General features: G+C 53.6%; 2 protein-coding genes across 8 annotated transcripts in view; one reads left to right on the top strand and one right to left on the bottom strand.

Moving 5' to 3' along the window:
• The window catches only part of RAD54L (RAD54 like), a 23,359-nt gene extending 10,080 nt beyond the window's left edge, over window positions 1–13,279 (top strand). For 3 of the 4 annotated variants that reach the window (XM_074221527.1, XM_074221528.1, XM_074221526.1), the window contains exons 8-20: window positions 2,670–2,739; window positions 2,891–3,179; window positions 3,480–3,604; window positions 5,399–5,549; window positions 6,204–6,330; window positions 8,073–8,147; window positions 8,507–8,637; window positions 9,424–9,534; window positions 10,461–10,584; window positions 11,310–11,388; window positions 11,989–12,168; window positions 12,442–12,605; window positions 12,800–13,279. In XM_074221527.1, coding sequence (XP_074077628.1) covers window positions 2,670–2,739; window positions 2,891–3,179; window positions 3,480–3,604; window positions 5,399–5,549; window positions 6,204–6,330; window positions 8,073–8,147; window positions 8,507–8,637; window positions 9,424–9,534; window positions 10,461–10,584; window positions 11,310–11,388; window positions 11,989–12,168; window positions 12,442–12,605; window positions 12,800–13,001 — 1,828 coding nt within the window. In that variant the 3' untranslated portion in view covers window positions 13,002–13,279. The remainder of the gene's footprint in view (window positions 1–2,669; window positions 2,740–2,890; window positions 3,180–3,479; window positions 3,605–5,398; window positions 5,550–6,203; window positions 6,331–8,072; window positions 8,148–8,506; window positions 8,638–9,423; window positions 9,535–10,460; window positions 10,585–11,309; window positions 11,389–11,988; window positions 12,169–12,441; window positions 12,606–12,799) is intronic. The other variant, XM_074221529.1, reaches the window with a different exon arrangement.
• On the bottom strand, window positions 7,034–23,369 carry LRRC41 (leucine rich repeat containing 41). Of its 4 annotated transcripts, XM_074221531.1 has the most exons (10): window positions 23,167–23,369; window positions 20,573–20,659; window positions 20,297–20,367; window positions 18,423–19,452; window positions 15,144–15,395; window positions 14,623–14,787; window positions 14,429–14,527; window positions 14,084–14,206; window positions 13,921–13,996; window positions 7,034–13,835 (listed from the first exon to the last, which is right to left on the bottom strand). In XM_074221531.1, the coding sequence occupies exons 1-10, from the start codon at window positions 23,291–23,293 to the stop codon at window positions 13,610–13,612; spliced, it is 2,256 nt and encodes a 751-aa protein (XP_074077632.1). In that variant the 5' UTR covers window positions 23,294–23,369; the 3' UTR covers window positions 7,034–13,609. The 4 variants fall into 4 exon arrangements, with proteins under 4 accessions (XP_074077632.1, XP_074077633.1, XP_074077635.1 ...); XM_074221532.1 differs by lacking the exons at window positions 20,297–20,367; window positions 20,573–20,659; window positions 23,167–23,369 and adding exons at window positions 19,889–19,960; window positions 20,060–20,290; XM_074221534.1 differs by lacking the exons at window positions 20,297–20,367; window positions 20,573–20,659; window positions 23,167–23,369 and adding an exon at window positions 20,060–20,290.

Genomic DNA, 23,369 nt, shown 5'->3' with positions numbered 1-23,369 from the left:
CATTTGTTACAGCACATTCATAGATCATCGTTGTTCAGTCATTTGAAGGGCAGCCCCTCAGTTTTTAACCTTTTGACTACCATGAAAAGAGCTACTGTCAATATTTTTATGCATTTGGATCCTTTTCCTCTTTAATCTTTTTGGGCCTAGATGATATCCATTAAACACTTTCCACAACAACTGGACCACTTTCCACTTTCCAGCAGTGTGTCAGTGTGCCTGTTTGCCCATAGGCCCTCCAGCATTTTCCTTGTCTGTCCTCTTAGCCAACCTAATGGATGAGAGATGGTACCTCTGAGTTGCTTTAATGTGTATTTCTATAAATATTAGTGATTTAGAGCATTTTTTTTCACATGGTCATGTATAGCTTGGATTTTAAGAAAGCTTTGTTAGAGATAGGGTATTAGATGATGCCAGTGTCAAGTACAGAAGAGAAAGTATTAATTGGGCTTAGGTGGGGAGACCTGACATGGATAAGGAGGAGAGAACCAAGAATTTTATTTTTTATTTTTTCAATATTTTATTTTTTCGAATACATGTTATGAAAGTTTTTTCAACTTTCATCCATATGTATATGTATATTTTTCAGTTACAAAATTTCCTTCCACCCTTCCTTCTGACCCCCTCTCCCCTCAGCAGCGAACAGTCAGGTTAATATTGTCCATACACATTTGTGTTAAACATGTTTACAGATTAGTCATTTTCAGTATGAGGAATTAGGATTAAGGGAAAGAAGTACATAAGAGATGATTTTTAAAAAGCAAATGAATGTAGGGGCGGCTAGGTGGGGCAGTGGGAGTCAAGACTACCGGAGTTAAAATCCAGCCTCAGACACTTAATAATTACCTAGCTGTGTGGCCTTGGGCAAGCCACTTAACCCCATTGCCTTGCAAAAACCTAAAAAAAAATAAAAGCAAATATAGTGTTCATCAGATTCTGAATGGTTTTTTTTGTTTTTTGTTTTTTGTTTTTCTTTCTCTGGATGGGAATAGCATTGTCCATAGCTGATCTTCTAAGGTTATCCTAGCTCTCTGAACTGCTTAGAGGATCTTCATCCACCAAGGTTGATTAACACTCAATGATATTAATGTGTAGAATGTTCTTTTGGTTCTGCTCCCTTCACTCAGCATCAGATCCTGTAATTCATTCCATGCTTCTTTGGAGTCTGACCATTCATGGTTTCTTATAGAACAGTAGTATTCCAGGGCAGCTAGGTGGCCCAGTGGATAGAGCACCAGCCCTGGAGTCAGGAGAATCTGAGTTCAAATTCCACCTCAGACAATAATAGCCTAGCAGTTGTGTTTGTGTGTGTGTGTGTGTGTGTGTGTGTGTGTGTGACCTTGGGCAAGTCAATAAATCCCAGCACCTTAAATAAAATTAAAAGAACAATAGCATTCCATAATATTTATGTGCCATAACTTGTCCAACCACTCCCCAGTTGGTGGACACCCCTTCAGTTTCCAATTTTTTGCCACTACAAAAAGAACTGCAATGAATATTTTGGAACATGTGGGACTTTTCCAGGTTTTTTTATGATTTCTTCTGGATTTAGGCCTAGTATTGGAATTGCTGACTCAAAGGGTATGATCAGTTTTGTTGCTCTTTGGGCATAGTTCCATGTTGCTCTCCAGAATGGGAGAGTCAGGAGTTTTAGTGAGAGAAAGATTTTTCCTTGTTAGAAGGGTATTTGAAAACACAGGTATGTATTAAGGAAGGAGGAGATGAAGGGTGCTGATCATTTGAAAACAATGCCAGGAGACCACACCAAGAACAGGTTTTAGCAGAGTCATATAGAGAGTGTGTTTTAGGTGAGATGTGGCCAGGGGCTGACTGATCCCAGTCCATGGAGCCCTGGAGTCAAATTGAGAGAAGCCTTGATCACTGGGTCATGTCATCTGAAGTTTATTCTGCCTTATAGGCAGCAACCAAAAGCTTACTTAGTATTCAAGCAAGGGAGTGATGGTGGTCAGAGCCTGTCTGAGGGAAATGAATTTGCCAGCAGTGGGATCAACGACTAAGGGAGGTGGGAGGGAGGCTTTGGGGAAGCAGTGAAGGTCTTTAGCTCTGCGAGGGCATGGGAGGAAAGGGGAAAAATGAAAGGAAAGGGATGTGGGGGTATGGACAGTGGTGTGAGCTTGATCCCCCTTGTCTCCTGCAGAGGTAGTCACTGGGGAGGTTGACGGGTGCTGGGAAGAGGCAGTGGGTGGGTTAACATCAGAGCTTGTAAGTCTGCTCAATTTTCTGATACAACCTGTCATATGGTAGTGACCAGCCTTCCTCCATCCTGTGTGAGGGGACCTTGGATAGGCCATGGTCAGTGACCAGGGTATCAAGCAGCCTTGCTTGGGGCCGCTGGAGCAGCACCCATAAAAATTCATAGAGGCTCATGGCCCTGGTTGATTCTTTTCCTTCATTACTGAAGAAGACCCAAATGACATCACTGTGTTTGAAACAAATTATGATGTGTCTTACTTTGGCTGATAAGATTAATACCAATCGTAATGCTCTGCCACAGGTTGGGCACAAATAGTCCTTGTGATCATCTGGGGTGCTTACTTTAAACCTATTTCACCTTCGTTTTGAGCTGCTTCAATTCTGCCTTCCACATAGAGTTCAGAATGGCCCTACTCACATTCTCACTCTGTATTTCCTTTGACCTGTTTTCTCAGGGAGAAGCTCCCTGTCCATGTGGTGGTCGATCCCATTCTCAGTAAGATCTTACGGCCCCATCAGAGAGAGGTGAGTAAGGGGAGGCTGCCTGGGCCCAGGAGTGGTGCCAGGGAGGCTTGCTGGGATGCTTGGGGGGTGATGTCCCCATTGCAGTATTGTTTCTGGGCCCTGGCTCTCACTTTGAGCAGTCCTGGGACAGGGTGCCCTTCTTCTTCCTCAGGGTGTCAAGTTTCTCTGGGAATGTGTGACCAGCCGGCGCATCCCTGGCAGCCATGGCTGCATCATGGCGGATGAGATGGGCCTGGGCAAGACTCTGCAGTGCATCACGCTGATGTGGACGCTCTTGCGCCAAAGTCCCGAGGGCAAGCCTGAAATTGACAAGGTCGTGGTGGTCTCCCCCTCCAGTCTGGTCAGGAACTGGTCCAATGAAGTGCACAAGTGGCTGGGGGGCCGGGTCCAGCCCCTCGCCATTGATGGGGGCTCCAAGGAGGAGATCGACCAGAAATTGGGTACTGACTAAACACCTTCACAGCTTTCCACATATGCTCTTTGGCTGAATTTCCCATCCCTCTTGTTTGCAAAGTGGGGATAGCTGCATTGAAGGTGGGGAAGACAGTACATGGGAAATGGAAAGAAATTCTAGAAACAACATTCTCATCCTTAACGATCTTTAGATTAAACAGTTTGACATGAGGACAATGAATCTCCATGAATCTTCTAGAATTCATGATATGCTCATCCTCTAATTAATCTCTCTCTCACTCTCTCTTTTCCTTTTCCTCTCCTCTACCCCCAACTCCTACCCCCAGCCAGCTTTATGAACCAGCGGGGCTCCAGGGTCCCATCTCCCATCCTCATCATCTCCTATGAAACATTCCGCCTCCATGCTGAAGCTTTGCAGCGAGGAAGTGTGGGGCTGGTGATCTGTGATGAGGTAGGCAACTCTTCTGGGTGGTAGTGAACTTTCTAAGACATCAGCAAACTAGGGTCTAGGGCCAGGGATACCCTCAAAGAATTTTGGGAGATAGGGGCGGCTAGGTGGTGTAGTGGATAGAGCACCGGCCCTGGAGTCAGGAGTGTCTGGGTTCAAATCTGGTCTCAGACACTTAGTAATTACCTAGCTGTGTGGCCTTGGGCAAGCCACTTAACCCTGACCCTGTTTGCCTTGCAAAAACCTAAAAAAAAAACCCAAACAAAAAAAAAGAATTTTGGGAGAAGATGAGGGACAGAGTAGGAAAGTTCATTCTTAAGTAGACATGGCCATGCCTAAGGGACATCAGTTTGAGAGCTAGGTGGTTTGGAGGCAGGTGATGAGAGATATCGAGATGACAACTGGTTGGATCTGATCTCTAACCTGGGGGTGGCAGAAGCCAAAGCAGGCCAGACAGACAGAAATTTAATTTCAAAGGGAGAAAAATGATGACTCCCATTCCTAAGAAGGAGGGCTTAATGCTACTAAGGCCAGGACCTATATACGTGAAAGAGGTTGGCCTACAGCACAATCATTCTTTGATCTTGAGATAGTTCTCATGGTTAGTATTTCTTGAGAAAATATAGTCATTGTCTCAAGTCTTGGGGGATCATGGCCAACTTGTGGGGTGCAGATCCTGAGTTCTGTGATGGCAACAGGAGTGCAGTATCTTTCAGTGACAAGAAATAGGGATTGTGAACATGGGAAATAAGGGGTCGAGCAATATGTTTTTTTGTTATTTTTTTTTAGTTTTTTTTTTGCAAGGCAGTGGGGTTAAGTGGCTTGCACAAGGCTACACAACTAGGTAGTTGTTATTAAGTGTCTGAGGCTGGATTTGAACCCAGGTACTCCCTGACTCCAGGACTGATGCTCTATCCACTGTGCCACCTAGCTGCCCCCTCAAGCAATATGTTTTGCCAGAGGTTGAGTGCAAAGGATTATTGTTATGCCAAGTTCGGTTATGCCAAGCCTACCTGCTGCATCTTAGCTCTGGAAAGCAGGGTATCTCCACAATATTTTGATAAAGATGACTCCTGCCCAGGTTTGAACCTGGGTGATGGGGAAAATAGTGTCTTTGGAAGACTGGAGGATTGCAGAGAAAGCTGATAATACCTGCTTTGGATATCTATGTGCCAGCTGGGCAATGTGGGGATGGATTTGGGAGGCATTTGAGAGGTCAATGTGTAGATCTGGGAGTCTTCCTCAGAGCTGAGACTTGAATCCACAGGAGCTAAGGAGTCCCACCTTGGTGAGGAGAGGGCAGGGTAACACAGCTCCTGAAGACGGAACTGTGTCCATCTTGGTTTTCCTTCAGGCCCTGAAAAGCAGATTCATAAGAGACCCTGGCATGGGTCATTATCCTCCATTGTTTAGAATGTTTTTTCCCCTCAGTAAAAATCCTACCAGAATAACTTAGCAACTCCACTTTTCCAGTCTCATTCTCCCCAGACCTGGGATTTCTCTGTTTGCTCAACAATCTTGAAGGTGCAGGGGAGGAACCAGATTGAATTTGGTGGGGGGGGGGGGGTTAATGGGAGGTTCTTGAGGCAGTTATTGATTCCAGGGCTCCCTTCCGATTGTCTCACTGAGCTTGTGGACTTCTTGGGTCCTCCACTCTAATTTTCTATTGAATTAAAACTTCTCCCATCTCATGAAGCTGGGTTTTTTTTAAGACCCAATATAAGACTTTCCATTTGCCCCATTCCTTGTTTTTTCTTGGATCTGGCCCAGGTTGAGAGTCATCCACTTGTTTTTCAGGGCCACAGACTCAAGAACTCAGAGAACCAGACTTACCAGGCCCTGAACAGCTTAAACACCAGTCGGCGAGTGCTTATCTCAGGGACCCCGATTCAGAATGACCTGCTGGAGTACTTCAGTTTGGTGCATTTTGTGAATTCTGGCATCCTAGGTAAGAGACTTGAGCCCTCCCCTAGTTCCCAGCCAGCTCTTTGGTCCTTTCTGCCCCCCTCTAGGGACACCTTTGGCTTGGGTGGTGCCCCCCATCTTGCACTCAACTTGGGAGCAGATGGCTGGATTTTCATGGGCTTTGTCTCGAGGGCCTGGGCTATCACCATTGTCTTGGGCTCTCTGTGGCTGTTTCATCTCAGAGGAAGGCTGGCCGCCTCTAACTTGCTGGGTCCTAGGCCCCTGGGCTGACCTTGAAGCAGGAGGGGGATAGTGGCCTTCCCATAGTTGTGAAACCTGACCAGTTCACTGTGTGTTAGAAAGAAATGGCCTCAGAGGAGCTGAACTTGAATCCTGACCTGTAAAATGAGGGGTTGGGCAAGCTCTTGGGCTTCCGCTAGTCCTCTGGGCCTAAGACAAGGAAGGACACAAGTAAATTCCCAAAGGGTCATGGTGCTGTTTCAATGGGGTCCCAGAACTTGTGGCTGCTCTTCATGGGTCTCCTGGACTGTGCACTGATGGTGGGGAGGGAGGAAGGGGCTGGGGTCTTGGCCAGTCCCATCTGTCTATCTTCTCAGAAGCCTGGGGTGAGGTACTTGTCTAGAAGTCCCCTCGGGGTCGCTAGCCTACTGGGTTCATCCCACTCTCCCGTCATCAGGGACAGCCCAGGAATTCAAAAAGCACTTTGAGCTGCCGATTTTAAAGGGCAGAGACGCTGATGCGAATGAAGAGGCCAGGCAGAAGGGAGAGGAGCGCCTCCGTGAGCTCGTCAGCATCGTGAACAGGTAATGCCCCTGGGCCTGTCCCAGAAGGAGCCTCCACTTTGGAATGCTGAGACCTTCCCCACCCAGGCACACTCTCTTTCCTGGCCATATGTTTCCCCAGAGAAGTGGAGATTTTAGCTAGGTGACCCAGTGGATAGAGCACTGGTCTAAGAGTCAGGAGGACAGGAGTTCAAATTCAGCCTCAGACACTTGACTTACTAGCTGTGTGACCTTGGGCAAGTCACTTAATCCTGATTGCTTCGCATCCAGGACCATTTCCGGTCATCCTGATTCATATCTGGACCACTGGGCCCAGATGGTTCTGCAGGAGAAAGTGAGGCTGATGACTTAGAACAATGCCCCTCACTCAAATCCAGGTCACCTGTTTGTCATGGCACCTCTCTGATGTCATGGTCTTCAAAAATGAAAGACCACCATTCCCTCCCTGTCTGGAGGAAGCTGTTCTGGGTCTTTAACAAAGTGGTATAGTGGGGGTGTTTGGGGTGTTCAGGGAGGACCAGACCTTTTGCTATGAGGACTGCTGTCCATCTTTAGTGTCCACCTGGCACCCAATGCTTACCTGTGGCTCTAAGAAGCTATAGCTTGTGCAGCAGCCACCCCCTGATAAACCATCGTGGTGGACAGGCTAAGCCAGGTGAATTAAGGAGGTGTCCCCAAGCATGTGAAGAAAGGACCCCCCCCCCCCCCCCCCCGAATGGACAGATAACCACTTGGCCCAGGAAGGCAGCTATAGCAGGCTCTGTGGAGCACTGTGGAGTGGGGTTAGACCCCAAAGACTGGGTCCTGGGCCATTGCCAGTCTTTTGGACCTTTATCCTGGACTCTGAATGAATAACAGTGTTCTGTCTCAGGCCTCCTTGAAGGATGACCAGGGCAGTGGGAAGAAGGGTGGGTCTCATCTGCATCCTGCCTCTTCTCTGAATAAAATCGGAGGCCTGGGCCTTGGTTTTCTCCTCTGTGTCTCAACTGGCCTTGGATGGCTCTTCCAGCTCCAGGTCTGTGAGACCCATGAGGCCTCCCCTCACCCTGGTGGCATTAGGTTAGAGTTTTCATTGCAAACAGTCCAGGTCAGTGGCTCCTTTTTGGGCAACAGTGATGGCAATGCTTCCCACTAGAACTGTCTTAAGAACCTTGAAGGGAGGTGCCTTTTGGACCTGGGCATAGCAGGAGTAGATGCCCCTTGAGGGCTGGGCTGAGCCATGGCGCCATCCTCCCTGGGGAAGAGATGCTCCTAGAGCTGTCTGGGCCCTGACCCCTCCAGCCCCTACTGCCTTCACTGCCAAAGCACCATCTCAAGCTGGCCAGGCCCCCTCATTTTACAAGGAAGGAAACTGAGGCTCAGTCCACAGGATTTATTGAGTGTCTGCTACGTGCCAGACCAAACAGTCCCGGTCCAGTCTAGTGGGGAGACAACATGGAACTACCTGGTTGTGTCCAGGTGCATGCCTCAGAGGGCTAATCTCAGAGAGGAGTTACTGGAGCTCTAATGGGGCAGCTCCCCGGCCTGCAGATGAGGTTTTGGGGGAGCTTAGTTGGGGAGTGGGGGGAAGTGAGTAGTGCACTGAATCTCATATTGGGCCCCGCCTCAGTGACCTCAGAGCCTTGGGCTGTGATCTCTCTGAGCTTCTGCTTCCTCATGTATAAGCTGGGGAGATCAAGAACAGTCTCATCATCACCTCTGAGGCTGTAGGGAAGTCCTCCCCACCCTGCCTTTCTCTGAAGCTCCTGATGGCTTCACTGTAGGTGTCTGATCCGGAGAACCTCGGACATCCTCTCCAAGTACCTGCCTGTGAAGATTGAGCAGGTGGTCTGCTGCAGGTAAGCTACAAGTCAGGCCCCCAGTCCAGGCCTGCCCTTCTAGGGGGCTCCCTGAGAAGCTGCTGGGCCAGAATACTGACCATGGTGGACTGGGTGCCATCCTTGGCCTCTGCTCTCCATCCCATGGCCCAAGACTATCTCAGGGTCTAAACAGACACAAGGCTCAATGGGTGTGAGCAGTTCTCATACTGTGCTTCATCAGGACATCTTGGTGGCCCCTCCCGCTTGCCAACCCTGGTGTCAGGCCCATGGGCAAGAAAGTCCTCAACTGTCCCTGTTCGTTTGGGCTAGGCTGTCTTGGGGGGGGACCAGGACCCCACTTGGGGCCCTCCCCCACTGCAGGCTCTTGTGGACCTCAGGCTGACGCCACTGCAGACAGAGCTGTACAAGCGATTTCTCCAACAAGCCAAGCCTGTGGAGGAGCTGAGAGCGGGCAAGATGAGTGTGTCATCCTTATCCTCCATCACGTCCCTGAAGAAGCTGTGTAACCGTGAGTGGGCCTTCCTCCAGCTGCCCTTGCCTCTCTCCTACATTCCTGGGTCCTCGTGCTCACCCCCTATATCCACCTCCTCTCTGTCTACTATAACCCTTGACAAAGGCACCCCCAGTGAGGCAACCATATGACTCAAGGTCCCTTGAGGCAAGCAGGTAGGGCGGTGGTGGAGGTGAAGCCAAAGGGCTTGTGGAATGCCTGCCTTGTGCCAGCTCTGTGCTCAGACACTAGGGATGAGCCTATTTGGGGGCCACCCCCTACAAAGGGGATACTGAAAGCTCCTCATTCAGCCCCAGCATTTGTTCCTGGGCTCCTGGCCCGTGTCCTCCATTGCCTTTCCGGCATCTCAGACTGGATGGGGGGGACCCTGCCCTCAGCTTGTCCTTCCCTGAAGCCCTCCCCTCTGCTGGAGTCCACTGGCAGCCCACCAGCCTCCAGGCTCCCAAATCCTCCCCCATCAGAGTCAGATCACAGCTCTGGCTCCCATCACCTCCAGCCTCCGAGCTTCCTCTCCTCCAGACCATCCTGCACACAGCTGCCAGGTCTGACCATGGCCTTCCCCTGCCCCCTACTCAGTCAAAAAGTGCTCTTGGAGGAACTTCTGTATTGGGGAGACAAATTTGATCCACAGAAATTCCCTCTGGTGGTGCCAGCTAGGGTCTGGGCATTCTGATAGAGCTGGCACCTTCCTGTTAGACCTTCTCGAGGGGGCAGGGGGCTGTGCCTGGGGGCACCAGCTGAGGGGGTCGATTCCAAACCCTGAAATGGGGTCTGGCCTTTCAGACCCGGGTCTGATCTATGAGAAGTGTGTGGAGGAGGAAGAAGGCTTTGCAGGAGCCCTCGACTTGTTTCCCCCCGGCTACAGCTGCAAGTCAGTGGAGCCTCAGCTCTCAGGTAAGTGCTGCCCTTGTCCCATCCTCCTGGGGAGCCTGAGGAGGCAGGGAGGCCTGGCCTGGCCTGCTGAGCAGGAAACGAAGAGGGCTGAGGCCTGGAAACCATGTGGAGCCTAGATGGGGCGGCAGCTGGGCAGAGTCCCTGAGGATTCTGGGGACCTGGGTTCAATTTCCAGCTGTTCTCTGTATGGCCTTCCTCCGTTACATTGCCCTTGGAGTTCAGGTCCTTTTCTGTAAAATGGGAGGCTGGAGAGGATGACTTAGAGAAGGCTCAGCCAGCTCTGAGTCCAAGCCTATTTCTTGGCCTCCTCGGCCTTGCTTTTTTGTGAAAGCTTCTGAGTTTCTGAGTGAAAAGTCCCTGGATTTTGTAATGCTCATGTGGCATGAACCAAGGTCCCAGCAGAGCGGAGGCTGGTGCAGGCCCAGAGCCAAGGTGGAGGAGGACAGGATGGAGGTTGACTCTGGAGATTGCCCCAGGAGCTCGGAGCGGGGGTGAAGGGGTCCCTGAAGCAGCTCCTTCTGTGGGCAGCTGGTCTGAAGGTCCCCGACACACGACTGTGGCCTGACCCCTCTGGTTCAGACCTCCCTCCTCTCACACTGCTCTCCCAACCCCCATTCTCTCCCTCTCCAACTCAGCCTCTGCTTAGGCCCTTCAGCACAGCTCTGCCTCTACCAGCCCCCCAGAGCTCCTCTTCTGGATCAACTACAAGGTCCCCAGTTTAGCATCCAAGGCCCTTCCCAGCCTCCTTACAGCCTCTTCCCTCTCTGCCCCCTTGGCTTCTCCTGGAGGGAGGCCTGTCTTTTCCACTGTGGTTTCTTGAATGCAGTTATTTGGTAACCTTGGGTCTGGGGGCTGGGCTCCTCCACTCTGGGATTTGGCTGTGCTGGTGCCTTTGCAAGGTTCCCCCAGTTTGGGTCTTTCCCCAGGGAAGATGCTGGTCTTGGACTATATTCTGGCAGTGACACGAAGGACCAGCAGTGACAAGGTTGTCCTGGTGTCCAACTACACGCAGACTCTGGACCTGTTTGAGAAGCTTTGCCGGCTCAGGAGGTGTGTCCTGGAGCCCCGCTGGGCCCGACCTGTCCCGGGGGCCAAGCCTCATCCTAGTCAGCCTGGGTTGGGCACCTCCGACTTCTGGTCCTTCTGCTGGGCAGAGCCTGCTAGTGGCTGTCTCATAGAACCTGTGACTGGACAGAGTAACATCCCTGTGGTCCCCTTTTGCCTTGAGCTGGGCAGAGGGTCAGGGTCCTGTGATGCAAGGGCTCTGGGACCCTTCCCTGTCGGTGGTCAGGTGGGGTCTTGTGACTGGCCTGGAGCCAGGGCTGGAATCTCAGGACCTTGTGGATGTCAGAATCAGTGTCCAAGCCAAGAGGAACGTGTTATTCCATCTCCTTCCAGCCTCCCAAATTTAGGCCTGACTGTGTGAGCACGTTCCACCAGCATTTTGCTTGCTCTGTGCCTGCTTCAGAGGCTTCAGAACAGCCTTCATTTCCAATCTTCATCAGTGGCTGTTCCTATGGCCCCTCCCTGACATTACCACCCTCCTCTCCTTTGTTTTCCTTGTGTCCTCCCAGTGAAGAAATTGGGACCAGTGTTTGTTGTGACCTGGGAGAGCTGGGATTGTTTACACCCTTCCAGCATATGGGAAGGAACTGTCCACTACAACATGATCCCCACCTCACCCCCATGGGATTACTGCCGGGGAGAGCTTGCCAGCCCTGGGCCAAGACTCTGGCTTGGGCTGACCTTTGTCCTTTCCCCTGCCCTTGGCACAGGTATCTCTATGTCCGGCTCGATGGCACCATGTCCATCAAGAAACGAGCCAAGGTCGTGGAGCGATTCAACAACCCCTCGGTGAGTGGGCAGGCCAGGCCCCCGGTCAGATAAGGGTGGGGATGGGGGGTTGTGCTGCTTCCCCAGCAGGGTGCTAGAAGGGAGGACAGATGTATTCACTGGAGGCTCCTGAGCATGGAACCTAGGCTCAGGGACTGAGACATCTCGGGCCAGGCCCAGTCCCAATAATTCCAGGCTGGGGCCACCCTGAGAGGCCAGGACCGGGGTCATCTTGTGACTTTGTTAACAAGGCTGCAGGTGGTCTCCCCAGCTACTGGAACCTCTCCTCTAATCCCCTGGTCAGAAAAGGATGAAAACACTTGAGAAAAGGGAGGTGGGGGGCATGCACTGTCTTCCAAAGGGATGTCAAGGGGCAAGAGAAATTATACATGTTCTCCCTGTGAGGTTTTAGAGCACTGTTTTGTGAGGTAATGAGCTCCAGGTACTAAGGAGACTAGATGGGGTTCCTTCAAGCCAGGGTTTGGCATGAGCCCTTCCTGCCAGACTCAGTGGGGCCAAGACTACTGTGTTGGTTCTTCTGTGCCTTGGTCCTTTGGGGTGGGGGGCTTGCAGGCTGTCAGTACCCCTGCCTCCAGGCCTCTCTCCTCCTGTCTCTCCCAGAGTCCAGACTTCATCTTCATGCTGAGTAGCAAGGCTGGCGGCTGTGGTCTTAACCTTATTGGGGCCAACAGGCTTGTCATGTTTGACCCCGACTGGAATCCTGCTAATGATGAGCAGGCCATGGCCCGTGTATGGCGTGATGGCCAGAAGAAGACCTGCTACATCTACCGCTTACTCTCGGTAAGTTCTGCCTGGCCTTCAAGGCCTCGGTCCTAAAATGGGAAGAGCTCTGAGCTAGGAGTCTAGAGACCCCTTGGGTCAGTGTCTTCTTCCTCGGTGCCATCTATCATATTCTTTGCTGCTGACCTGTGGAGGTCACCCTTCAGCCTCCTGCTGCCCTGTGGCCCAGTCAGATGAGACCCCCACACGGGTGGGGATGGATGATAAGGCTGGACCTGGACTGGGGTCAGTCCTCCAGACTGAAGCTGATCCCCTGGTCCCCTCTCCTCCCAGGCTGGGACAATTGAGGAAAAGATCTTTCAGCGGCAGACTCACAAGAAGGCTCTGAGCAGTTGTGTGGTGGATGAAGAGCAGGATGTGGAGCGTCACTTCTCCCTGGGGGAGCTGCGGGAGCTGTTCACCCTCAATGAGGCGACTCCCAGTGACACCCATGACAAGTAAGGAGGAGAGGGGAGAGCCTACTGCCTCCTGGGCAGCAAGGTCAGAGTATGGAGTGGGCACACCCCCAGCTGGGCCTGAGCAGCAGGGATGTACTCCTGGGGGGTTCTCCATAGTTTGCCATAGGCCTGGACTCAGATCCAGGGTATCGTGAGCTTAGGGGCCAGAGCCCAGTTGGTTGCATTGTCTGCAGATTGCGCTGTCGCCGGTGCGTGAATGGGCGCCAGGTCCGGCCACCTGCTGAGGGCTCCGACTGCACCTCTGACTTAGCCCAGTGGCACCACAATGCAGACAAGAGGGGGCTCCCAGACGCCGTGTTGCTGGCAGCCTGGGATGCTGCTGTCACCTTTGCCTTCTATCAGCGCTCTCATGAGGAACAGCGTGGGGTCCTTTGAGGCCTGAGATTGGGCCTGGGCCAGACTGGCCTGGATTGGGGCTGGGTGGAGTGTGGGGAGATTGGGCCAGGCAGCTGGGGCTGAGGCCAGGGCCAAGCAGGGCCAGGCCATGGTCTGGGCAGAACTGTGCATGCTGCCCCAGGAGCCAGAGCTGCCCAGCCTGGACCACATTAAGTTAGAGAGATGCAGAATAGATTTTTTTTATTTTTAAAAATGTAAAAAAGGCACAGAGGAATAATAAAGGCGTTAAAAACTCTCTGGTGGCAGTCAAGAGCATGATGTGGGCTTTGGGTGGATCCAGGTCAGTCAGGTAGAGGGGAGGAAGGGGGTTTTGGGGGCTCCTTCTGCCCTTGATCCCTGAGGGCCTCTAGCCCTGAGTGCAGCAGGGCCAGCTGCAGCCCATCAGTTCAGGTGAGATGGGGAGCCAAGACCTGCCTGCTTTCTCTTTTCCTGCTGAGCACGAGGTCAATCTCCCGGGCCAGAACTTGGGCCTCTGGTGTCATACTCTACCCCATGAGCTCCGGTGTGAACAGGGTTGGAAGAAAGCAGTGCCAGAATCCTCCGGATCTCAGCCCAGGATAAAGGTCTTTGTAGCCCAGGAAGGCCCATCACATCATACTAACATAGTCGGCAAAGGCCTGGGAGGAATCCCATGTGTCACTGACCACACTGAATGTGGTCCGCAGCCGGTCGATGGCCTCCTGAGCCATGCTGGGGTCCTGGTCCAGCCAGTTCTGGAAGAGGCAGAGGTGGCCGAAAGTCCCGCGGCTTGGGTGACTCTGCTCCAGCTGCTTGGCAAATTCGAGAAGTCCATCTGGTTTGATGCAGTTGGAACTGGGATGGGAGAGAGGCCTGGAGTCAGGAAAGGGAGCCCTGAAGGAGGGGAAGGTGGGGCCTCCCCCCTCCCCCAACCATGTACCTGATGTCTAGCTGGCAGAGGGAGGAGGAGGAGTCGCTGGAGAAGATCTCAGCCAGGGCCACAAGGCCTGAGCTCCCTGCAGAAGAAGAAAGGTCAGGTCTCCCAGGAGGCTGAGCCGCCCGACCCTTCTCGGGTCAGCCCTGGCCAGCCCCCTGCCACTCACCAAGGCGGTTCCCTGGCAGCCGGAAGCTCTTCAGAGTAGAATTGCTCTTCATGGCTGTGACCAGCTTGGGCAGGAAGTGGGTCCGGCGCTTCTCCAGCAGGCGGCAGAAGGACAGGGTGAGCTCTGTGGGAGGCCCAGAAGGGAATTAGGGTAAGCCTGCTCCCAGGCCACAAATTGGCAGCTAGACAGGCCATCAGAGAGGCCAGGATCCAATCCACTCCTTTTCCAGATGGGTAAACTGAGTTAGGTGACTTGCCCACAGTCACACAGCCATAGGAAGCACTGGAGGTGGGATTTGAGCCCACAGCTTCTTGACTGGAGGCCCTATTCCCAGTTCTCACTCACCTCGGAGGGTGGGATCCTGGAGCAGCAAGAGCACCTCCTTCTGGCAGTCTGCAAGGTTCATGTCGTGAAAGCTCAGCTTCTGCAGGGTGGGGTTGCATTCTGGGGGTGGAAGGAAAGGGCAGGCAGCTCATGGGGCTGAGTGGGGTGACCCCCCCCCCAGGCCTCTCCACCCCTGCCTGTTCCCTCCCCCATACCTCGCAGCGTCTGGAGCACCAGCCCCAGCTCCTTGGGAGAGGTGAAGGTGGCACTGTCCAGGGCTAGCTGCTGCAAGGCAGGCGACGCCTCTAGGACACGACACAGACACTTGCTGGCCTGCGGCCTTCGCGGAAAGGCCAACTCCAGCTGCTGCAGGCAGTTCTCTGCCAGAGAGAGGAGGGGTGCCAGGCTGCTGTCATCTGCCTTGACTGTGGCCCAGGACCTCCTCACATGTATGATGTGCCCCCCCCATGGTCATGAAGCATGGGCCCTGCATAGTAGGGCAGAAATGATCACTGCATTGAGGCTGCTCCCCAGCCCCTGCCCCCTCACCACTGTCTCAGTTTTCTTATCTGCCAGGGGTCTTGCATGGACAGTCTTTGGGGTCCCATGAAGATCTCACTGTTTATCAAGGACTTGCCAGGCGCACCCAGCAGAGGACACAATGCCTCACCTTCCTTGTCCCAGGCAGCAGGGGTGCCCAGGGCCAGAGGCTCCCCCCATTCCACAGCCCTCTCACCTGGAATGTCCTCGTGCTCTGTCCCAGGACGAGAGGTCCCAGGAGTTCTGGGGCTGTCGTCCGGGCTCAGATGGTCAATCCGGATGGCCAGGGTATGCAGCCTGGGCAGGACCCTCAGGGTGCTGTGGGCCAGCTCCAGCACAGAGAGAGGGGAGAAGAGGTCAGTGAAGTGCAGGGAGCGGAGGCAGCATTCGGCCTGGGCTGAGAGGGATTGCAGCCCCTCCAGCAGGTGGAAGATATTGGAGCCCAACCCTGCAGTGGAAGGAAGCAAGTGTCAAGTAAGCAGCTCCCATGTGGGGTCAGGCCACATAGGACTTGACAAAGATCACCTTATTTAATCCTCTCAACCATCCTAGAAGTAGATCCTGTTATCACCAAGGCAGTGAAGTGATTTTCTCAGGGTCACTCGGCTCATTCCAGGCCCAAAGCTCTGGCTACTGCCCCACTAAGTTGCCCTAGAGAGAGGATTATAGTGCAGCCGGGCAGGGGTCCCCACAGGGTTTCTCTCCAGGTCCCTAGGGCTGCTATTTCCAGATCATTCCCCTTCACTCCCCCACCTGCAGCCTGATAAGCACAAATAAACAACTCAATTTATCTAGCACTTGGAAGTTTACCAAGTACTCTGCTCCAAACAGCCCTGTGAGGCAGGTGGTGCAATTGCCCCCATTGTACAGGTGAGGAAGCTTGAGACTCAGATCTTCCCAAAGTCCACATTCTGAAAGCTCCTCCCTCCAGATCCACAGAATAACCCCAAGAAGCTTTGCAGCCCTGCTTGAGCCCTTCCCAGGACCTCTCTCCAGATCAGTAAGTCACTGGCCCCCCAGCTCCCTGGGGGTCAGCATCCCCTCCCTCCTTCCTCAGTGATGCTGTGTGTCTGGGTTTTACCCACCCCAAGCAGAATGCAAACTCCCTGAAGACCGAGAAGTTTTTTCTTGTGGAGTTTTTTTTTTTTATGGGGGGGTATGCCCAAAGCCTATAGTGTTCTGTCCTCCTCTAGCCAGTTTGGAGAACCCCACACAAGAACCACAGGAACCTCCAAAGCTTTCCTGGCCTGCAGCTGGGTGCATGCAGGGAGACCATGAGGACCCACTGGAAGCTGGACCCTGGGAAGACTGGTACAAAATTCAGGCAACCTGGGAAACTTGCATTCTAGCAGGGGGAGGGGGCTGGCAGGTAGCCGTGACAGCTACCGGCCAGAAGTCCTAAGGTCTGAGCAGGAGGACGTGTTTGCCAAGGGGCTGCTGCCTGTGCATGAAGGGTAGGCCTACATTCCTACAAGAGAAGGGAAGGGCCTTGAGGAATGCCTCTCCCCACCCAGGGACTCAAGGACAATGAACAAAAGGGATGGAGGATGGGGCAGAGAAGCAGAGGCAGCTCAGCTCCCCAGCCAAAGTGTAGGGCTGAGATCATTAGACCAAGGGTGAACAAGAAAATCCAAGAATTAGTCACAAATCACCTTTCTCTGGGTCGGCAGTGGAAGGCCAGCCTATGGACTCCAGGGTCAGAGTCTGGCCAGAGTGGGCATCCAGTGTGTAAAAACTGAACAGGGGGAAACTTGAGTGGCTATAGGAACAGGGACCAACTGGTGGCTGTTGTATTTGCTCCTCAGTTCCAGGTCCAGACTCTAAGTGGACTGAGGGAGAAGGAGAGTGTCCCAGGGTGAGGAGGGGTCCTGGGCCATGCTAGGACCTGAGCTAGAAGCAAGTTCAGTAGCTGACTGGCCAGGGGCCTCCCAGCCTGCAGCTCAGACCCAGTGACCTGGCAGGGCTTTCTAATCAGCTGTAAGTGGTTGAATCCACCCAGGTCTAGTGGAAGTTCCAACGAGGGACAAGCCCACAGGAGGATGAGGATGAGGGGGAGGATGTGACTCGACTCCTAAAGTGACCACTGTTCTGAGAGCTCCCCAGCTTGAGCCAACCCTGAGACCCTGGAGCAATGGGAGACTCAGAATCCCAAGAAAGAAGTAGCAGAACGGTCTGGGGGGCAGAGCCCAGGCCAGACATGAGGAACAGGGTGAAGAGGGACTGTATATCACGTCTCACTCATCAAGGGATGAGATCCACAACCTGTATGGGGCTTTGGATGGGCAAATCTTAGTCCAAAGGCACCAAACAGGTAGTGGGGTCAGCCCTGGCCAGTCTCATTCATTTTCACAAACATTCATTAATCATCTATTGTGACCAGTAGCCATCATGTCAGGGGTCGTGTGGACTATTTGGTCAGTCATCCAGACCCCGACTGGGTGACCCTGCCTAGATCCCTTCAGCTCTCAGGTTCCTGGCAATCCAGTGAGGCTGTAAGTTTCAGATAAGGTGCAAATATGATTACTTAGTGGGGGGGGGGTGTCTCTTCCCTCAAAGTTCCCTAAGGTAGTGAAATAACAAGACAAGGAGGGGCTTGTTCTCAGGAACTCCTCCTGCTGGGAACTACAACCTGGACACAGATCAGCTTTATTTCCAGAGGTAGTGTGAAGGGGATTCTCCTTGAACCAAGAGAAGAAAACAAGTTTGCTTCTGAGAGGCAGCCTAGCCTGGTGCAGTTGGCAGCTCTGACACTCCTTCCCCTCCCCCACCACTTTCTTTCTCCAAGGAGGATGACTATCTGCTTCTCCCCCTCTCTAGCCTCAGGGCCACAGCCAGGGGAAAGTCAGCCCACTCAGGACCTGGAGGGAGTGGGGAAGGCAGGAGGTCAGAGCTGGTCCCCCAGCAGGTCCCAGAATCTGGCAGAAACAAGGTCTGAGGGACGGCTAGGTGGCACAGTGGACAGAGCACTGGTCCTGGAGTCAGGAGGACCTGAGTTCAAATATTGCCTCAGACACTTAATATAATTACCTAGTTGTGTGACCCTGGGCAAGTCACAATCCCACTGTCCCACAAAAAAAAAAGAAAGAAAGAAAAGAAGGTCCAGATCTGCATGTAGGGGATGTGGAGACTTGGGTCTAAGGAGGAGGCGCTTTGAGACCAAACAGGATGGAGTGGGTCACCTGGGGCTGACCCTAACCTCATCTGACCAAGTGTTCCTCTTCCTCACTGACTGGGGGTGGGGGTGGGGGAATGGGACAGGAGCCAAACTCTGGCCCTGGCCCTGTCATCCAACAACTCTTTCTGACCTGACTGTGAGCAAGTAAAGACAGGAAGGGGGATCCCAGGGAAAGAACTGGGTATTCCTGGGACCTGGGGAATGTGGGGGTCCTCAGTGTCCTTTCTGCCTGAGTTTGTGCCTGGGATGGGAACTGCCACGAGCGCTCTCTAGAGCACAGGCCGCTGGAGGACACCTTACCATTATAGGAGAGGGTGAGCTTCTCCAAGGACACCCAGGAGCGCAGCAGGTGGCAAAGGACAAGCGTTGACTCTGTGGACAGTGGGATGGTGAACAGCTCCAGAGTTGAGATGCTGCGGAACTGCCGGGCACCTTCTAGAAAAGAAAGGTTCCTGTAGTGGGGATGCCATATGCTGGAGGCCAGGCGGCTCTGCCTCTTCTCTTCTGGCTCCTCCTTTTCACTGGCAATGAGGAAGACAAAGTCAAAGAGGTCATCCGGCTCTGCACTGGGCCCTTGCCAGGGAGCGGGACAGGGACTTTCTCTGGTGGGAGATGCCTGAGGCTGCAGGGTCGAGCTGGCTGGTGTCTCTGGGTCCGAGGACGGGGCAGGACTACTCTCAGGGCCGGCTTCGGCCTCCAGCGTATGGCTCTCCTGCACAAGCATGGCCTGTTCTTGAGCCTCCCTGGCCTCAGTCTCCCACCGTGTGGTCATCAGGGCAGCCGCTGACCGCTCTGTGGTGTCCCGGCATGGCCAGCCAGGTCCGAGCAGGAAAGAAGGCTCACTGCGGACTGGGGCTCGCACTGGAGCTGGCATTGAGGCTTCCGCCCCACACAGACGGCAAATCCCATCACATGGGGCTGGCTGCCAGAGCCCCGCACTCATGGTGAGAATGAGGATGAACAGAGCAGTCTCGGGCACAGGCCAGGAATACATGGACACCTGCCGGATGACACCATGGTGAATGAGCCGGTGCAGCAGCTTCCGCAGACCACGGTGAGCCGCGCCATCTGAGAAGAGCAGATGCCGGAACTTGAGTGTATGCAGGGAGCCGGCCAAGGTGTCCAGCGCCTTGCGCTGCACCTCGGCCACCAGCTCCTCCACACCGTGCAGAGCATTACAGAGCGTGAGCTGGGTGACATAGGGTGCGCTGTGCTCCAGGGCCGAGAAGCGGCTGTCCTGGAGGCGCCAGTCACATGTTGGGTCTAGGGTCCCTCGCAGCACATGACAGAAGAAGGTCTCCATGAACTTGGAGCGCCAACAAGAAACATTCTAGAATCAGAGAAGAGACAGGCCGGTGAGGCCAAGCTCCTGGAGCCCGGGCTGTGCTAGTCACCTCCAGTCTGCCCATCCAGCCTGGGGCCTGTCTCTTCCATCCCACTCCCGGTTTCCAGGGTTGTGCACCCCAGTGACGTCCTAGGCCCTAGCCCTGGTCTGGACCCAGCTTTGAACCCTAGTCTAACATATGCTTTCTGGATGACCTGGGCCAGGGACCTCACTTCCTTGAGCCTTGGTTTCTTCATCTGTAAAATGAAGAAAACTACTTCAATACTGTCCCTAGGCACAGGATTTTTTGAGTTACTTTCACTGTCATCATCCCGTCCTTGGACTCTGCTGGTCTGTACAGTGGCTGTCAGTTAAAGGCCTTCCTCTGCCCAGATCAGCCCAAGCCCAGGAGTCCATCCTGATGCCATGAAGCAATGCCAACCTGAAGGGTTTGGAGTCGTTTGTCCTGGCCAGGGACTCCAGCAAGCTTCATCTTCCAGCCTGAACCTGCATTCTAAAAGATACCGTGGGCCCCTCAGGTCTTTCCTGGCCCCACCAAGTTCCCAGCCCTTTGAGCAGATGATTTGTGCAGGGGTGTATGAGGCCGGCATACCTTTGGGCATTGCCCCAGCAGGGCTGCTTTGCTCTCTCAGGGATGACTCCATCAGTGCCCAGGCCTGCAGCAAAAGTGTGTGGAGGAGGGGGTCTGTGCTCCCCCAGAAACTGCTTTTTGGATGCTTCCCTGCCCTGCCCTTGGCTGTCTCTTTCCCTTAACCACTGAATGAGTCGAGGGGCCCTGGCAGCCAGGCTCTGTACCACAGGAGGGGCTGGTGGAAGAGCCTCCCCTCACCTCAGAACGGGGTGGCCTTGTCCTCATCACCTCGTCCCAGAGCTGCTGCCAGATGGCCTGGGTGGAAAGGCCTGTGGGGAGCAGAAATGCAGCCTGTCATTCCTAGGGGCTCCTTGGGCTCAGGACAAGCAGTGACCCCTGTCATCCAGGGCTACTCTCTGCCCACCCCACAGCCCTGCTGTGATCTCCTGGGATACCTAGGCCTGCCCCATCTGAATCAGGCACCACCCAGGGGCAAACCCAGCCTCTGGATTCAGGCTGACGGGGACGACTCACCTTTCTTCTGGGCTACTTGCTCAGCCCTCTCCAGGTAATAGATATTGAGCAGAGGTAAGATGCCTTGAAGGATGGGAGCTGGAAGAGCTGGGGAAAAAACAGACAAAATGCTGGGCTTGGTGGCAGGGAGATGGAGATGAGGGAGGGGGGTCCTCCACACACTGTTTCCATAGTTGCCCTTTGGCCAGCAGTCACCTCTGTCCTAAGGAAGCACCTTCAGCAGCGTCAAAGGGAGATGCTGGGCCAGAGGCCCTGGCCCCTCTGAGGTGCTGCCAGAAAGAGACTCTGCTGAGCCCAGCCTCATCTGTGCCAGCATTTGGAGCACCTTCTGTGGGCCAGACCCTGCTGGTGCCAGGGACAGTGAGGCCAAAAGGAAAAGGGGCCTCAGCCTCAGCTCTCAAGGTGCTGCTCCTATGACACATAAACAGATGAGCCAAAACAGCCTTTCTGCTTTTTCTGAGCCTGGAATGTCCCAACTCTCAGAATTTCTGGTTTTCTTTAAAACTCAGCTCTAACCCACCTCCTCTATGAGGTCTCCCCGATCCTGCCAGTCCCAGATCCCCTCCTCCCCAAGACTGTTATGAAGAATTAGGGAAGAGCGCATCCAGAAGACGGGGAGCAGCAATGTCACAGGCCGCAGGCAGGTCAAGAAGGATGGGGAGGAGATCCTCGATTTTCAGATTTGTCACTTCATTAGTGACTTTGAGTGTTGAAGGAAGAAAACAGAAAGAAGACTGAAAGGAAAGAGTGAAAAGCAGTTGAGGATGATGGAGAGATACAGTGAGTGGGGATGGAAAAAAAGGAGTAGGGAAGTAGTCAGTAGACAGGGAGAGAGGGGATTAAAGAGGAGACAATCTGCTGGAGGAGATGGCCTCTTGTGCATGTGGGCTCGTCTTGGCCAGGAGAAGGGCCTAATTTATACCCCAAGGGCGATAAGATTGTGCCTACCCTTTGATCTGGCAACACCACTACTGGGTCTGTATACTGATGAGACCATGAAAAAGGGTATAAACCCCCCACTTACAAAAAGATTCATAGCAGCTTTGTCTGTGGTGACAAAGAACTGGAAATCGAGATGTCCATCAACTGGGGAATGGCTGAACAGTGGGATGTGGAATACTCTAGCTTTATTGGAAACCAAGAGGGATGGGATTTCAGAGAAGCCTGTATTAACTGATATTGAGTGAGATGAGCAGAACCAGAAGAACACTGTACACCTTAGTAGTAACATGGGGCGAGGATCCACTTTGATGGACATGCTCATTCCATCAGTGCAATAATCAGGGATAATTTTAGGGGATCTTTCATAAAAAAAATACCATCTGTAAGAGCTGTGGAGTTTAAACAAAGACCAGAGATTATTATCTTTAGTTTTCAAAAAAGTTGTCTCATGTACTATGTAATTTTGTTATCTCTAATATTTTCTTTCTTCCTTAAGGATATTTTTTTTTCCCCACGCATAGCATGGAAACAACAAATGTAAAGACTATCAGATTGCCTTCTGTTGGGGGGAGTGGAGAGGGAGGAAAAAAAATTGTAAAATTCAAAATCTTCCCAAAAGAGATTAGTAGAAACTACTATTATGTTATAATTGAAAAAGAAATATTTATATTTTAAAAGAAAAAGCCTTAATCTCTGAGATAGTAGTGAAGGAAGAATAGAAAGTGCCAGAAAGCATTTGAGGGGCCTAAGAAAAAGAGTGGGGGAAAATATGTCAAGGCTCTCAGGAGGATGAGGGGAAGGGGGAGTGCCAAAGGAGCTTGAGGAGGAATGATTGGGTTTGGAAGAGCTGCTGGGCAGCGGGGGAGAGGGAGTGATTAGGGACGTGTGAAAAGTTTGCTGAGCAGCCGTGAGGCTCAGCTGGGGTTCCAGAACAAGACTGTGCTGGGCCTAGTCACTTCAGTTTAATGATTTTCTCCAGCTTTGTGAAAAAAAAAACAAACCCCAAAACCATGTGAGCTGCAATAAAGGCAATGGATGGTGGGAATAACAGGTTTAGGATCTCCAAAAGAATAAAGGAGCAAGGAAGGAACCCAAAAGGCCGCTGAAGCGCCAAGGGGTCAGGAGAGGGCCAGGAGGCAAGCGCAACCAGTGCCAGGGGGTGGTTTGAGGAGGGCACGGTGAGGACAAGGCGCAGGGCTTGGCACGGGGGCACCGAGCGCGGCGCAGTCACACCCGCCTGGGGACACCCAGGCGGGCTTCTCCGCACTGCTGAGCCGGGGGCAGGGCAGGGGCAGGAGGGGGCAAGGCCAGAGGCTGGGGGCCGCGAGCCAGGCTCGGGGGGTGCTGGGGGGCAGGGCGGGCTCGGACTCGCAGGCGCCCCTTTGTCAGGGGTCCCCCGGGCGGCTCCCTTCCCGGGGATGACGTCACCCCGCCCCCCCCCCGCAGCTCCTCCCCTCCCCCTCCCGGATGGCGCCCTGCAAGGGCCGGGAGCCCGGGCTCCGTCGCCATGGCGACCGTGCCCGTCCTCGATCCGGATGCCAATTGGGCCGCCTCCGGTTTCCATGGGAGCCGCTTCCAGCCCCGCGGAGGTCCCCGGTTACCATGGCAACGGGCCGGCCGTTGCCCCTCCCCCCTGCCCGGTCCCCACTCACCCCACACCCCGCTCTCCAGGACCCCCATGTGGGCGCTCACGGCCCAGCCGCACAGCACGAACAGCGCCGGGGGCCCGCTGGGCTCCGGCTCCGCCGCCAGGCTCCTTTTCCTGAAAGAGGCCTCCATGACAGCCGCCGCAATGAAGTCACGCGGGGCCGGGCTGACGCAGACGTCGCGGAGCCCGGGGGGCCGCCATATTGGG

This window comes from Macrotis lagotis, chromosome 2 (genome assembly GCF_037893015.1).
Source record: "Macrotis lagotis isolate mMagLag1 chromosome 2, bilby.v1.9.chrom.fasta, whole genome shotgun sequence".
NCBI classification, from domain to species: Eukaryota; Metazoa; Chordata; class Mammalia; order Peramelemorphia; family Peramelidae; genus Macrotis; species Macrotis lagotis.
This window is presented reverse-complemented; position numbering and strand designations above follow the sequence as displayed.